The 17,790-nt window shown below is 41.9% G+C and overlaps 1 protein-coding gene across 1 annotated transcript in view; it reads right to left on the bottom strand.

Annotated features, from left to right (window-relative positions):
• Window positions 1-17,790, bottom strand: part of PLCB3 (phospholipase C beta 3) — a 201,313-nt gene that overhangs the window by 153,765 nt on the left and 29,758 nt on the right. The window contains exons 7-10 of the mRNA XM_068261207.1: window positions 14,253-14,357; window positions 14,067-14,131; window positions 13,875-13,971; window positions 3,684-3,768 (exon numbers count right to left, since the gene is read on the bottom strand). Of these exons, the coding sequence (XP_068117308.1) occupies window positions 3,684-3,768; window positions 13,875-13,971; window positions 14,067-14,131; window positions 14,253-14,357 (352 nt within the window). The remainder of the gene's footprint in view (window positions 1-3,683; window positions 3,769-13,874; window positions 13,972-14,066; window positions 14,132-14,252; window positions 14,358-17,790) is intronic.

A 17,790-nucleotide genomic window follows, 5' to 3' on the forward strand; every position in this document is an offset into this window, starting at 1 on the left:
CTGTCAAATAATTTAGGAAGAAAATTGTCACATGTTGCCAACAGTTAAAAATGTGTAATAAAAACAGGGAGCTACCTCTCATTTAACACAAGCAAGGTTATCTCCAAAGCTACAAATAAAATTATGAATACCTTTTGTACAGTAATTTAACGGTGTAACTTACCGTAATTCACCTTACACTGCCTGACAACTTTACTCAATGTAACAAATTAAAGTGTGGTTGTTCTGTCACCTTTAAGGTGGCCACTAACGGGGAAGAGCGACCTAGCTATCATATTGGCTTAATTCAAAGCCGAACAGGTGAGACTCTGAGTGGTGCCCAAGCTATAAACAATGAATTTACAAATTACTATAAAGAGCTATACTCTTCACCCCAGCCGAGCCCATCACCACAAATTATGGCATTTCTAGATACTCTGCACTTCCCAGTGGTGTCTGCTGATGACAGAGTTTTCCTGGAAGCAGGCATCACTGAGGAAGAGATTAGAGAAGTCATCAAGGGCCTGCCGGACTCTAAGTCCCCTGGCACAGACGGGCTGCCAGCAGCCTTTTACAAACAATACAAAAAAATGCTCACCCCACGCCTTCTTCGATTATTCAACCACATTCTCGAAACTGGCAACCTTCCTCATTCAATGCAAGAAGCGCTAATTACTGTCCTTCCTAAAAAAGGCAAAGACCTAACACTATGTCAATCATACCGCCCGATATCCTTGCTAAACCAGGATTACAAATTGTTAGCTAAAATACTCTCCATTCGACTGAACTCAATTATTACCAAAATAATACACCCAGACCAATCTGGGTTTATCCCAGGTAAAGGGACCGATATTAACCTGAGACGGCTATTGACCAATCTTGAAATTGCCCATGAGCACGTCGGGTCGCGTGTGATAGTTTCCCTCGATGCTGAAAAGGTCTTCGACGTGGTGGACTGGGAATTCTTATGGGGGGGCTATGCTTAAGTTTGGCATTAGCACTAAATTCGTGCAATGGATTAGAGTGCTTTACACCACGCCGAGGGCCTTAGTGCGTACTGGGCTAAATATTTCCCTTCCCTTTCTGCTCTCAAGGGGAACGAGACAAGGGTGCCCGTTGTCACCAACACTGTTCGCTATTGCAATCGAACCGCTAGCCATTATGATCAGGGCTAACACACAGATTCGAGGGTTACAATATGGGTCCTGCTCAGAAAAAATCTCTCTTTATGCAGACGATATATTATTATATTTAGCAGATCCCGGTCCTTCTTTAGCAGCTGCACTCTCCTCTATTAAAACATATGGCTCCCACTCTGGCTTTAAAGTCAATTGGGACAAATCAGTGATACTGCCAGTAGATACGCAAGTTATACCCGCTTTTCCAACAAACCTTCTTAGATGGGTGTCGGAGTTTACCTACCTAGGGATCAAGATCACGAGAACCCCACAGGACTATACCAGCTTAAATCTCCACCCCGCTCTGGCCAAACTCAAACAGAGATGCCAAGCCTGGAAATCCTTACCTTTGACACTGTTAGGACGGGCTAACGCCATCAAAATGAACATGTTACCAAAATTTCTTTATTACTTTAGGAACTGTCCAGTGTTACTCCCCAAAAAATTCTTCACAGAAATAAACAAAAATATCTCTGCCTTACTGTGGTACCCGAAAAACCCCCGTATTGCACTCTCAGCTCTACAGCTCAATCAAACCCAGGGAGGCATTGGCCTCCCAGACTGAGTACTATTATTGGGCCTCCAACCTAGTTAGCATACGTTGGTGGTTCGCCCAATCCCCACTAAATCCTGCCACTGTCCTGGAGGCTGAAATCATGGGCTCATTTAACGCTCTTACTAGCCTCCCATTCAGAGGCAGCAAACACATCCCACGCGCAACTACAAAAATGCTTAACACAGTCCGGATGTGGGAAAAAGTAAATGGTCTAATGTCCCGCCCTGGGCAGATTTCTCCGTTCACCCCACTCTGGGCTAATCACACCCTATCTCACTTTTTAACGGTTCCAGACCCCAAAATCTGGGCAGACCACGGTATTACCAAGCTAGCGGACATTACAGACAATAGCTCCCTCAAATCATTTACAACACTGAAACAGGAGTTTAATATACCCCCCTTTATGTACTTCCGATACATTCAACTAAGGCATGCATTCAAAGCACAATTTCACCCCACAACTGGCCCTTTGCTGATACAATCACACCCTATTGAGGCAGAAATTATTAAGGAACACCTTGAACATGCCGTATCCACCTTCTATAAATTATTTCCACCAAGGGGTAGAGGAATCGCTGAGGATCTCCTCAAAAAATGGCAATCTGACATCCCGGACCTCACCATAGAGAGATGGGAGGCTATCCTTAATTATTTCTTCACGACCACGGTCGCATCCAGAGACAGGCTAACTGCCCTCAAATTCATTCACAGATGCTACCTATCTCCAGCAAGATTACTTAAAATGTATCCAACTTCACTGGGAGCATGTAACAGATGCGCACAGGCCAAGGCAGATTCTTTCCACGTCTTCTGGCAATGCACTCATATAACACCATATTGGAAACATATCCATGCAGAACTTCAGAGAATATTCAGTATTCTTATACCATTTACCCCTGAGGCCCTACTGCTGGGTAATATTGAGGATAGCCTTTTATCTGCTCACAAGCTGACAGCATTCAGGACACTGGTAGCTCATGCACGAAAGTTGATAGTGTTAAAATGGAACCAAGAAATCCCCCCACGCATGAAACACTGGAAAACATATGTCCATAAGGACCTAATATACATTAAACGGATATATATTAAGAGGAAATGTCCTAAGAAATTTGCCAAAACATGGAATAAGTGGCTTTCATATTATGACTTAGAGTTAACTGATTAATCTTTAACTTACTAGCCTAACTGCTGATATTATGGCTTTCTGGAGAGGCATGCGACTGGACCAGAACCCCCCCCCCCCCTCTCTTGGGGTTACAGAACCCCACTCTGCCGAGCAATGTTTCTTCTTTTTCCGGACTGTATTGTGTTAATGTTACAATGTTGGATCTGTTATGCAGTAGTGGCACTGTCGCCACTTAAAACTCAAAAATATTCTTTCAAAAAAAAAAAAAAAGGTGGCCACTAACAGTCCAATTTCTAGCAAAAAATTGTTCGAGTGATCAGAAACGATCGAATTGGTTGTAAATGATGGGCATAACTGATTATGAATGATTATAAAAAATAGTCGTCCGACTGGATTTTCGTCAAACCAAAATTTGGATTTTCTTGTTGGTTGTGATAGATAGGAAGCAACGATTGGTTCGTTAATGGTGTAGTGAACAATTTTTCTTATGATCAGAATTATCTGATCGGTCGAACGACTTTTCATTAGAAATTGGATCGTTAGTGGCCACCTTTACATTAATTGAGAACAACGATGTATGGTCTGGAATTACTACTAGAGCCTTTCAACAGTTATTTTTAAGGGTTGGTTACAAAAACAATTTATCTAAATGATTTAGACGGCTACATCGTAACTTTTCCTACCAACCTTTTTTAAACTATAGACAAAGTGATAGAAACCACTACTCAACTTTATACTGCGACCATTGATCTAGTGTAGGTGTCACTTTGTTTACACATTCAAGGTTTTGTAAAAAAAAGCTTTCATAAAATATAAATGTAACCAAATGTATCAGTAAGGATACTCTACAAATTCCATGGGAGATTTTGTAAGCTGTTCCAGTGCTTTAGTCTCAACAAACGAAGACATTTCATAATATTTATTTCTCTCTGAAGAAGGAAGGATAGGTCAGTAAAACAGTGAGGATAAAGGGAATTCAGGGTAAGTTAGACAAGAGAACAGTGAGAAAGAAAAAGGAGAAACAAGTCAATGTAACTCTTTATTCATGTAGTTAGGATAAAAAAATCACTATTTAGTACAAACCTCATACACATGTTCTAAGTTTTTTCATGAAATCAAAATAATCAATATATCTTAAAAGGCCTTTTGAGTGATTTACTGAAGACAATTCTGTGTTTTTTAAGTCCACTTTGAAAATCCTAGTGGTTCTCTATCACCATATCAAGTAATTTTCTTCTCCAGATAGCCTGAAACACCTGTAAACAAGCTGGCTTAAAGCAGATCCAAGGTGAAAAACTAACTATAACAAGTAACTGTATCCCCAGCATAAGCAAACAGCTTCAATAGAATAAGATTATTTCTTCCTGTGATACAATGACAGCAGCCATGTTGTTTGTAAACATTACACACAGGCAAGCTTATCTGCATCTTCAGCACTCAGCCTGTGAAAAAAAACCAATCCCCCTCCTCCTCTGAAATCTCTGGCTAGTAATACCTCCCCCTCCTCCTGCCCAGACTGAGCTCCCATGAGCCCTTGCTACTGTCTGAAAATGCCTTGGCTCTCTGAAAAGCTGTGGGTGAGGCTTTTTTAGTTTATAGGGAATTAGAGTATTAAAACAAAAACAAAAAAGTATTTGGCTTGAGGAATGCCTTATAAACAATAGGAAAGGAACATAATTATGCAATGAGTAAAAGTTCATCTTGGATCCACTTTAAATGACTACTGCAAATTGAAAGGTAATTATCTGTGTTCTTAAAGTGAACCTGAACTCTGAACGACCTCTCTGCTCTAAAAGATACACAACGGCATAATAATTAAAAAAAATATTTCTTACAGCCAATACAAATCCTAAAATAAATCTGCACTATTTCTACTTCCTGATTCATGGAAGCAGACATATGGTTAACATCCTGTGCTTTCAAATGAGCTTATAGGGATCCTAAACTGAGAAGGATATGGATTTTTCCTTTTAAAATACTAGTTGCCTAACTCTCCTGCTGATCCTGTGTCTTTAATACTTTTTGCCACAGCCACTCAGCAAGTACAGTATGCAGATCAGGTGCTCTGACTGAAGTCAGATGGGTTTAGCTGCATGCTTGTTTTAGGTGTGGAATTGAGCCACTACTGCAGCCGAAGAGATCAGCACACTGGCAAGTAACTGGTATTTTTTTTTTAAACGAGACATCCTTATCCCTCTAAATCTAACCAGTAACATTGCTTAGTGAAGTATTTTTCCAATTAACATGCACCATTATTTTGTTCTTGATATATATCAACTCCCGGCACGCATGGCTTGCTAAATGAGGATACAACACTGACTGAGCCTAATTAATCACAGAACCTGTGTTGCCATGTATTTCTTTGCAAAACACAGAGACTGATCATATGACAGCAGTTGCTCTGAGACTAGTTTCGTCTCATGACTCATCAGGGGCTTGATGAGTCAGCCCCTGATGAGTCATGAGACGAAACTAGTTGGGCGGAGCCTAAGGAGCGAGGGACGCTGAACGAGCTCTAGGAGTTTTTATATGCGCATTACTGCTGGAAATTTGTGAGTGCACTTTTTTTTAATACTTTTTAATAAAAAACGGTTTTATACTATGCTGGTCCCTGTTTAAGTCTTAGGGACACTGCTGCTGAAGGAGGATCATTGAAAGTATCTATGAAGCGCTACTGCTGGTCTGTGCTGGATCAGCCATGAAGTCTGGTGAGAGGCTTTATTGAGTATATGGTGGAGGGGCACGTGGTGTCTCGTAACCTTTGGGAGCACTGGTGCTTATTTTAGCCATATTACTAGCCAACAGTATCACACTATTGCGGTTTTCTCTGCCTTATGCCCCCATGATTTGAGGATACAGGAAGATCCAGGATATATCTGGGAGATTCGTTGAATTACTGGCTGGGCCAGGAGCGCTATGAGCTGATCCTGAAAAGGCAGCTTAATATCTGGTGAGCGTTTACTGATCATTGTGTTACAGAAAGACTGCTTGCACCCTATGAGAGTCTGGAGACAGCTGACATATGGACTTAATTTTTGGGACTTTTGTTTAAGTGAATTGTAAAGGTCATATGGGACCCATTTTGGGCTATTTTTCATTGTAGAGTGCCCTGGTTAATTTATACATTTATTTTATGATTTAAAGTGACACACACTTAAAAACTAGGAGCAATCCAAAATAGATTAGCTAATTTTAAAGTGTTGTTAGATTAACTAACTGATTGAGGAGCGCACATTATAGGTAACATTTTGAATATATGTAAAAATACACCTCAAAACACATTATACTACTTCTCCCGAATACGGCGATACCACGTGTGGCACTTTTTTGCACCCTAACTGCGCTAAGGGGCCGAAAGGCCAATGAATACCTTTAGGATTTCACAGGTCATTTTGAGACATTTGGTTTCCAGACTACTCCTCACGGTTTAGGGCCCCTAAAATGCCAGGGCAGTATAGGAACCACACAAATGACCCCATTTTAGAAAGAAGACACCCCAAGGTATTCCGTTAGGAATATGGTGAGTTCATAGAAGATTTTATTTTTTGTCACAAGTTAGCGGAAATTGATTGTTACTGGTTTTTTTTTCACAAAGTGTCATTTTCCGCTAATTTGTGACAAAAAAAAATCTTCTATGAACTCACCACACACCACTAACTGAATACCTTGGGGGTGTCTTCTTTCTAAAATGGGGTAATTTGTGGGGTTCCTATACTGTCCTTGCATTTTAGGGGCCGTAAACCATGAGGAGTAATCTTGAAACCAAATGTCTCAAAATGACCTGTGAAATCCTAAAGGTACTCAATGGACTTTGGGCCCCTTAGCGCAGTGTTTCTCAACATTTTATAAGTGTGTACCCCTTTTAAAACCCTGTACTCATTGAGTACCCCCTAGCATAGTAAACATGATCACAAGTACCCCTTGACAAATATATATTTAATCATAGTACATGATAATTGGTTCTAAACAATGTGCAAGCATTTATTATTGCTTTTAATTAGCTAAAATACTAATTTGGTGTTGTTTAAATAAGAATTATAATTTTCTAAATCTCTAAATTTGTTATACTTGGTTAAGTATATCAAGCCCGAGTACCCCCTGGAACCCTCAGAAGTACCCCCTGGGGTACGCGTACCGCATGTTGAGAACCTAGGCCTTAGCGCAGTTAGGGAGAAGTAGTATAATGTGTTTTGGGGTGTATTTTTACACATACCCATGCTGAGTGGGAGAAATATCTCCGTAAATGGACAATTTGTGTGTAAAAAAAAAAAAAAAATCAAAAAAATCTCATTTACAGAGATATTTCTCCCACCCAGCATGGGTATGTGTAAAAATACACCTCAAAAAACATTATACTATTTCTCCTGAGTACGGCGATACCACATGTGTGACACTTTTTTGCAGCCTAGGTGCTAAGGGGCCCAAAGTCCTATGAGCACATTTAGGCTTTACAGGGGTGCTTACAATTTAGCACTCCCCAAAATGCCAGGACAGTAAACACCCCACAAATTACCCCATTTTGGAAAGTAGACATCCCAAAGTATTCAGAGAGGGGCATGGTGAGTCTGTGGCAAATTTCATTTTTTTTTTGTCACAAGTTAGCAGAAATGAAAACTTTTTTTTATTTTTTTTGTCACAAAGTGTCATTTTCTGCTAACTTGTGACAAAAAAATAAAATCTTTTATGAACTCACCATGCCTCTTAGTGAATACTTTGGGATGTCTTCTTTCCAAAATGGGGTCATTTGGGGGGAATTTATACTATCCTGGAGTTCTAGCCCCTCATGAAACCTGACAGGTGCTCAGAAAAGTCAGAGATTCTTCAAAATGGGAAAATTCACTTTTTGCACCATAGTTTGTAAACGCTATAACTTTTACCCAAACCAATAAATATACACTGAATGGGTTTTTTTTATCAAAGACATGTAGCACAATAAATTTGGGCAAAAATGTATACAGAAATTTTACGTTATTTGACAAATTTTATCACAGAAAGTTAAAAAAATCATTTTTTGACAAAAATCATGTCTTTTTTGATGAATATAATAAAAACTAAGAATCACAGAAGCAATCAAATAGCACCAAAAGAAAGCTGTATTAGGGACAAGAAAAGGAGGTAAAATTCATTTAGGTGGTAGGTTGTATGACCAAGCAATAAACCGTTAAAGCTGCAGTGGTCTGAATCGAAAAAAAAGTGTCTGGTCCTTAAGGGGGTTTATGACTGCAGTCCTTAAAGAGAGTCTGAAGCGAGAATAAATCTCGCTTCAGACCTCATAGATGGCAGGGGCATGTGTGCCCCTGCTAAAACGCCGCTATCCCGCGGCTTAACGGGGGACCCCCAAATCCCCTCCGTACAGCGGGGAAGCGCTTCCGCATTGGGGCAGGGCTAACCGCCGCAGCCCTGCCCCACACGCGTCTATCAGACGCGTATCTCCGCCTCTCCCCGCCCCTCTCAGTCTTCCTTCACTGAGAGGGGCGGGGAGATGCGGCGATGTGCGTCTGATAGACGCGACTAGAGGCAGGGCTGCAGCCGTTAGCCCTGCCTCCAAGAAGACATTTTTCATGACCAACTTTGCGACCAAGTCTTGCGGGAGTGGGTTTGGGGGTGAAGGGACGCCCGTTTAGCCGCGGGATAGCGGCGTTTTAGCAGGGGCACACATGCCCCTGCTAACTATGAGCTCTGAAGTGAGATTTATTCTCGCTTCAGAGTCTCTTTAAGTGGTTAATAACGTTTCTAGAGTTGGCACCATGGTGATAAGGCATGTAGTATTCAGGAAACATTTTACCTCAGGCAAACCTAAAGTTAACTCTTCTGTCTTTAAATTAATGTTTCAGTCCTTAAAATAACTACAGAATTAGACAGGCTGTTAATTAACTGCATGTGAAAATAACTACAGAGGTAACTTAACCACTTAAGTACTGCAGTCTTAATACCCCTTAAAGAAAACCTGAACTGAAAATTAAAAGTCAAAATAAGCATACACAAGTCATACTCACCTTCCATGTACGGTAGTCTACTCCTCAGTGTCTTTCTCCCCTCCCGCGTCCTGTTTGTTAACTGTGATCAAGGGAATTTTCCGTCCTCCATTTTGAAAATGGCCATTACCCATAACAGCTTCCTGGTCAGCACACAGTTAAACTGTAACATCGTCCACTTGAGCCATAGGGAAACATGGACATTACCGGGTACATCAGTTTTCCTCTCAGCTATAACTGATAGCAACTGATATTTTACTGACAGCAACTGATATATTTCAGATCTGACAAAATATTGTCAGAACTGAAAGGGATTATCGTCAGAAGAACATGGTGAGCTTCTGAGAGGAACTGATGGCAAGATAACTATGTAATGTTCATTTGAAGTTACCTCATGTGTTTATTTTAAATATTTTTACTCAGCACAGGTTCTCTTTAAGGACCAGACACTTTTTTTTCCATTCAGACCACTGCAGCTTTAAGGGTTTATTGCTTGGTCATACAACCTACCACCTAAATGAATTTTACCTCCTTTTCTTGTCACTAATACAGCTTTCTTTTGGTGCTATTTGATTGCTGCTGTGATTTTTAGTTTTTATTATATTCATCAAAAAAGACATGCATTTTGTAAAAAAAAAAGATTTTTTTAACTTTCTGTGCTGACATTTTTCAAATAAAGTAAAATTTCTATATCCATTTTTTGTCCAAATTTAATGTGCTACATGTCTTTGATAAAAAAAAATCCAGTAAGTGTATATTTATTGGTTTGGGTAATAAAATAATAAAGTTTCCATTTCTGCTAACTTGTGACAAAAAAAAATTAAATCTGCCACGGACTCACCATGCTCCTCTCTGAATACTTTGGGGTCTACTTTCCAAAATCTGGTCATTTGTGGGGTGTGTTTACTGTCCTGGCATTTTGGGAGGTGCTAAATTGTAAGCACCCCTGTAAAGCCTAAAGGTGCTCATAGGACTTTGGGCCCCTTAGCGCACCTAGGCTGCAAAAAAGTGTCACACATGTGGTATCGCCGTACTCAGGAGAAGTAGTATAATGTGTTTTGGGGTGTATTTTTACACATACCCATGCTGGGTGGGAGAAATATCTCTGTAAATGACAATTTGTTTTACACACAATTGTCCATTTACAGAGATATTTCTCCCACCCAGCATGGGTATGTGTAACAAATACACCCCAAAACACAATACTACTTCTCCTGAGTACGGCGATACCACGTGTGACACTTTTTTTGCAGCCTAGGTGCACTGAGGGGCCCAAAGTCCTATGGGTAACTTTAGGATTTCACAGGTCATTTTGAGGCATTTGGTTTCTAGACTACTCCTTGCGGTTTAGGACCCCTAAAATGCCAGGGTAGTATAGGAACCCCACAAGTGACCCTATTTTAGAAAGAAGACACCCCAATGTATTCCATTAGGTGTACGGGGAGTTTATAGAAGATTTTATTTTTTGTCACAAGCTAGCGGAAATTGATTTTTATTGCTTTTTTCACAAAGTGTCATTTTCCACTAACTTGTGACAAAAAAAAAATCTTCTATGAACTCATCATACACATAACAGAATACCTTGGGGTGTCTTCTTTCTAAAATGAGGTCACTTGTGAGATTCCTATACTTGCCTGGTATTTTAGGGGCCCAAAACCGTGAGGAGTAGTCTGGAAACCAAATGCCTCAAAATGACTGTTCAGGGGTATAAGCATCTGCAAATTTTGATGACAGGTGGTCTATGAGGGGTCGAATTTTTTGGAACCGGTCATAAGCAGGGTGGCCTCTTAGATAACAGGTTGTATTGGCACTGAAGTGCAGGATATTCTCAAATCGTGACCTGGACATGGCAGCAGAGAACATAGGCATGTGATGTATTGGGTGTTCTGATGGGTAGCAGTGACAGGTGGTTATAGGGGATGATTGATGGGTGATTGACAGGTGATCAGTGGGTGATTACAGGGGAGGATAGATGTATACAGTACACGGGGGGGGGGGGTCTGGGGAGGATGAGGGTGTGTGTGTGTGTGTGTGGGGGGGGGGGGGGGTGATCAGGAGCCCCCAGGTGGCAGTTTAGCACCTAATCTAAAATATAGTGTTGACAGATAGTGACAGGGAGTGATTGATGGGTGATTAGGGGGGTGATTGGGTGCAAACAATGGTCTGAGGGGGTGATCAGGGGGGGTCTGAGGGGTGCTGTGGGCGATCAGGGGGCAGGATCAGTGTTTGTGTGTGCTTACTAGGGGGGCTGCCTCCTTCCCTGGTGGTCCCTCGATCACTGTGACCACCAGGGCATAAGGCAGCCTGTATAATACGCTTTGTATACATTACAAAGCGTATTATACTCTTACTATGCGGCAGATCGGGGGTTAAAAGCCCGCCGGCGCTGCTAATTGGCCAGCGGGTTGACATCGTGGGTGGGCAGAGCCTAATGCCGGCGAATGCGCACACATCACCCCGCGCAATCCCCGGCAATTCAGTCCCCCAGGTACCGATGCCTATGGGCGTTACGTAGTCCTGGGGGTGCCACTTTGCAGACGCCCATAGGTCGTGGGCGGTCGGCAAGTGGTTAAGGAATGAGTGTGGGGTGGTAAGTTTTTTCTTGCCTTATCTCCAGCATGATCTTAGTGAATTGAGGCCAGTGACAGTTTCTCTCCAGTTGGGACCTAGTCAGACTGTAGAGCAAGCTTCATTAATAAGGAATGCCTAAAAGACCAATGTCTGAGCACAGTGGATAGACAAAAAAAGCCAGTAGTTTATATATTTTAGCTCTGGGACATAGAAAGTCTGTGTGAAACATTATCATTCAAACTTTAACGGAAAATAAAACTGTGGGATCCTAAAAAAGTCATTTTTAGGAGTAGAAAGATAGATAACATTGTTAATCTTGTCAGTTTACTTTCATCTCCAGTTTCCTCCAAAGATCTGGCAAGCTGCAACATGAAGCAATGGCATCAACCAAGCGTATTGTGCCTATTGTTACCCCCACCAGAAGCTGCACACTGTCCTGTGTTTTGCCATAATCCCTCCTCCCCTCCCACAGCAATTGTATGTGTCACTCAGCTGTATCCAAGGAAGGTACTTATATGAGCTTGTGGCCAGAAGCATCTCCCTAGGGATTAAGTTCCAATCCTTATGGGCAATGGTTGTAGTGCATGTGTATGTAATCTTATGCCTTGTACCCACTTCACAAAATTCATCCTGATTTCTTGAGTGCACGTTTTTCAAGTATTAAGAACACCTATTTTATATGTTAATTTGTAAATTATATATCAATTTTAAATTAAATCCTGGTTTATAATTTCTATTAATGTGATGCATCTCTCACTAAATTGCATGCTGCATTTTTGCTGATTGTTTTTCTACCTTTTTCAAAACTTGTGAATGGGACTTTGCTAAACCTACACTACCATGGACATAAGACACCAGAAGTGCATTACCACTGCACCACATAGGGCAAAATAAGCAGTAGAAGGGTGTTAATGATTATACCAACTTCAACACAGGGTACTACAGGTCTATTAACCACCTATACCATTAACGAGAAGATCCGAGCATAATTAAAAAAAAATATCTACTTACCTGGGGCTTCCTCCAGCCCCTGGCAACTGTCTTGTGTCCTCGCCGCAGTTCCACTCCCAGCCAGTGGCCCAGGGTCCCCTTTGTTGCAGATGCAGATTGGCATCTACTGCACATGCACAAGTACACGCAGCCGCGCTAACGTAGCCTGGAGTGTTCTGCGCAGACGCAGCACTATTGCGCCTGTGCAGAACACTCCAGACCACGATCGTAAGTGGGGCTCGTGCAGGCGCAGAAGATGCCGACCTAGCAAGGTTGGCATCTGCAAAGGAGGGAACCCCGGGTCACTGGCTGGGAGTGGAGCTGCGGCAAGGGCACAAGACCGCAGCCAGGGGCTGGAGGATGCCCCCGGTAAGTAGATCTTTTTTTATTATGCTCGGACCATCCCATAAAAGTAAAATATTGACACCTTTGCTTGTTAACTTCATAAATCTATTACTACTGTACCACTGGGGTCCAATTTACTAGTGTCAATAAAAGCATTAAAATATAAACTTTTGTGACACTATACCGGTAATTAAAATGGAAATATACAAGTCAATAATCTTGCTATCAATTCCGTGGAGTAAACAAAAATAAACAAAAATCGAAATCAATGAAGAAAGGTAAAGATAAGTGACTAAAATTTTTTATCTATCCAAAATTACTCAGGATTTACATATGATACTGCCAAAACATTCAGTTACATTACAGCTTTAAACAAGGGAAAAACTACAGGGTGATGAAATCTAAAACAGCTGCTGTGAAAAAAAACAATTCCTTCCTACTATTTTTATAGATTACTAATGATTATACACTGGCTATTATACACTAACATACTATACAAAACTAAATGGACCCAATCACGCATTAACGTGTTCCTATACATTGCAGTGTGATCATTCAATAATCCCTTTGCTCCAACAGTGCAATCAGTTGTACCAAAAAAATCAACTGATACAATTCTCCAGATGATCGATCATCTGATTCGATTGTAATATCAAACAGAAAAGGACTTTTGGACTTGCTAATCGAAAGAAAGCTACTATGAAATTCATTAAGATTAATGGAAAGGATCTGAAAAATGGATGGATTCCAATTCCATCAATCTGATAGAATTGCATAGAAGCTTCCCTATTGTTAGTGGGCCTGAACTAGTTTTCTGATCGATATTACGATCGAATAGGATGATCGATCGTATGGAGAATTATATTGTTAATGGCCACTACTAATGTGTTGAGACTTTGCAGGATTATTTTTTAAACTAAACAAAGCAGAAATTGAACAGGATGGGGCAATTTTGTTTTGTTTAAAAGAAGGAATACATAAATAAATTAAAAATTATGAAATTGATCTCATTTGCAGACACAAACAACATCAAACATACAGCATGAGACCCACAGCAAAAAGTATTCCTAAATATGACTGAAATTTCATATTAAAGTTAAGATAAGAGAAGCTAAATGGATGAATAAGAAGTGCTAGGCAACACAGTTACTCACTGTTGGCCACATCAAATGACTTGAACTTTACAGGCTCCACATAGTTAACGAGATTAGACATTTCCTCTGTAGCACTGACTTCACTGCTTGCAGTGCCCTAAAATATATATGTGGAATTAAGAACATACAGGAGTTACAAATGAATCAAAATTACAAATCAAATGAAAAATGTATTTTCAGTTACAATCTTACTTCATCTGACTTTTTGGGGTCTGAGGGCTCTTCATCTTCCTCCTCTTCACTATAAGCATCACGGTCTGGAGATGAATAAACAGTAAGAAACAAGCATGAGATCTAACAGGACACAGCGGTACAACATGCACAGCAGTATACCTAATGAACAGTAACACCATTTCAGTGTAGTAGAATGAAACCCACCTATAGACTTTCTCGGTTCTGCACACTTTGAAATCCTCTCCTCTATTTGATCATCTCCATTAGAAAGCGTCAGTGATATATCAGCTGAGTCAGAAATCAGGGCACCTGCACATATATAATGCCTGAGTCAGAAAATGAACAGCAGTATAGCAAAGTGAGCATATGCAACTTGATATGTAAACTTGTGATTGGCCTCAAGATATCTGATTCTCACTCACCATTTCATAATGCACAGGATTATAAATACATTTTGGGATAAAAAATAAATACAAAACAATAAACTGTACTTTATATTGTCACAACTGCTTTTTAGTCTGCAAAATGTTCATAAAGTAAATATCAAGATCAGTAATTTGCATTGATTTTGTACTGTAAAGAGCAACAGACAACATTATAGATGGAAAACACACATTGGCAATTAAGAGACTATTGTGTGGAGGCAAATGAACAAGCTGCAACAAATGTGAATTGGTGAAATTTTAGCAAACACAGTGAATCCAGCGCAGGAGACTTGGGCGCAGCTGGCGCCACGATCGGCCGCAATAGGAATTACGGCTATAGCAGCACACAGGGAGTAACTTCGATTCCGTCAGAAGACGGAGCTGACGTTACTTTTAAAACACAATAATTCAGCTTCTAGCAATTGCTGGAAGCCAAATTATTTCATTCCCCACCATCCATGGCGGCCTGGAGAAGGAATAGTATTTAACACGGCCGGGAACTTAAAGAGTAAGGAGGTTGATAAAACTTCAAGTAGCCCATTTCAAATAGCCAAAATTGGAAAATGTGGTGGTAAAAACAAAGTGCATGGAAACTAATGCTAGGAGCCTTGCAAATAAAATGGACAAACTAGAGTTCATTCTGATTGACAAAGGCTATGACATTGTGGGAATAACCGAGACATGGATGGATGAAAGCCATGATTGGATAGCGGATTTAGAGGGATACAATGTGTTTAGGAAGGATAGAAAAGGAAAAAAAGGTGGAGGAATTTATCTCTTTGTTAAGAATTCTTTTACAGCTGTCCTGAACGATGAGATGGATTGTGAAGATGTGGAGTCTGTTTGGGTAAATATTGATGGTGGAAATAAAGGTTGCCAATTGCTTATTGGGGTATGCTACAGGCCACCACATATTCATGAAGCTGCAGAACTGCGATTACTACAGCTGATTGAAAAAGCTGCAAGCAAAAATGAGGTCCAATTTATGGGTGACTTCAACTTTCCAGACATTGACTGGAGTATTGAGGCTACCCATTCTGGTAAAAGCAGCATATGGTAACGGAACCAACTAGGGGGAATGCGTTACTGGATTTGATCATTTCTTAAAGAGACACTGAAGAGAAAAAACATATATGATATAAGGAATTGGTTGTGTACTATGAATAATTACTAGAAGATTAGCAGCAAAGAAAATATTCTCATTTTTATTTTCAGGTATATAGTGTTTTTTCTAACATTGCATCATTCTCTAATATGTGCAGATTACACAACACTCAGCATTCAAAATGATTCTTTCAGAGCAGTCTGTGAACTAATGACCTCTCCTCTAGCAGAGGAAAAGTAAAAAATTAACTAACAGTTGAGATAATAAAAGTCAGAAAACAGCCCTCTCCACGACTTTGAAAGTCGTAGAGCTTAATGGCTTTTTTGTATAGAGATAACAGCTGGAGTTTCTTAACCACTTCCCGACCGCCCAACGCACAGAGGCGGCCGGGAAGTGGACCCCGCAAGGACCGCCGCATGCACAGAGGCGGCGGTCCTTTTACGGGCATGGGTGGCGCGATCGCATCATTCGTGATGCGATCGGCTGCCGGGGACTGGCTCCGCCCACCTCGTGCTGTAACCAGACGGCCGTTCGGAAGCGCCGGCGGGTTACTAGCACCCGGATCGCCGCATACAAAGTGTATAATACACTTTGTAATGTTTACAAAGTGTATTATACAGGCTGCCTCCTGCCCTTGTGGTCCCAGTGTCCGACGGACCACCAGGGCAGGCTGCAGCCACCCTATGTCGCACCCAAGCACACTGATCCCCCCCCCCGCCCCCTGATCGCCCACAGCACCCCTCAGACCCCCCCCCCTGCCCACCCCCCAGACCCCTGTTTGCACCCAATCACCCCCCTAATCACCCATCAATCACTCCCTGTCACTATCTGTCAACGCTATTTTTTTTTATTAGGTCCCTAACTGCACCCTGGGGACTCCTGATCACCCCCCCACCCCTCAGATCCTCCCCAGACCACCACCCCCGTGTACTGTATGCATCTATCCCCCTGATCACCCGTCAATCACCCCCTGTCACTGCCACCCATCAATCAGCCCCTAGCCTGCCCCTTGCGGGCAATCTGATCACCCACCCACACCAATAGATCGCCGGCAGATCCGACGTCAGATCACCTCCCAAGTGCAGTGTTTGCATCTGTTCTCTACCCTAAACACCCACTAATTACCCATCAATCACCCCCTATCACCACTTGTCACTGTTACCCATCAGATCAGACCCTAATCTGCCCCTTGCGGGCACCCAATCACCCGCCTACACGCTCAGATTGTCCTCAGACCCCCCCTTATCAATTCGCCAGTGCAATATTTACATCTGTGCTTCCCTGTAATAACCCACTGATCACCTGTCAATCACCCATCAATCACCGCCTGTCACTGCCACCCATCAATCACCCCCTGTCACTGCCACCCATCAATCAGCCCCTAACCTGCCCCTTGCGGGCAATCTGATCACCCACCCACACCAATAGATCGCCCGCAGATCCGACATCAGATCACCTTCCAAGTGCATTGTTTACATCTGTTCTCTACCCTAAACACCCACTAATTACCCATCAATTACCCCCTGTCACTGCTACCCATCAGATTAGACCCATATCTGCCCCTAGGGCACTCAATCACCCACCCACACCCTCAGACCCCAGCCCTGATCACCTCACCAGTGCATTGCTTGCATCTATTCCCCCCTCTAATCACACCTTGAGACACCCATCAATCACCTCCTGTCACCCCCTAGCACACCTACCCATCAGATCAGGCCCTAATTTGCCCCGTGTTGGCTCCTGATCACTCGGCCAAACCCTCAGATCCCCCTCAGACCCCCTTCTGATCACCTCCCCAGTGCATTGATTGCATCTATTTTCCCCTCTAACCACCCCCTGAGACACCCATCAATCACCTCCTGTCACCCCCCTAGTACTCCTATCCATCAGATCAGGCCCAATACAACCTGTCATCTAAAAGGCCACCCTGCTTATGACCGGTTCCACAAAATCGCCCCCTCATAGACCACCTGTCATCAAAATTTGCAGATGCTTATACCCCTGAACAGTCATTTTGAGACATTTGGTTTCCAGACTACTCACGGTTTTGGGCCCGTAAAATGCCAGGGCGGTATAGGAACCCCACAAGTGACCCCATTTTAGAAAAAAGACACCCCAAGGCATTCTGTTAGGTGTATGACGAGTTCATAGAAGATTTTATTTTTTGTCAAAAGTAAGCGGAAATTGATTTTTATTGTTGTTTTTCACAAAG

This window comes from Hyperolius riggenbachi, chromosome 11 (genome assembly GCF_040937935.1).
Source record: "Hyperolius riggenbachi isolate aHypRig1 chromosome 11, aHypRig1.pri, whole genome shotgun sequence".
NCBI classification, from domain to species: domain Eukaryota; kingdom Metazoa; phylum Chordata; class Amphibia; order Anura; family Hyperoliidae; genus Hyperolius; species Hyperolius riggenbachi.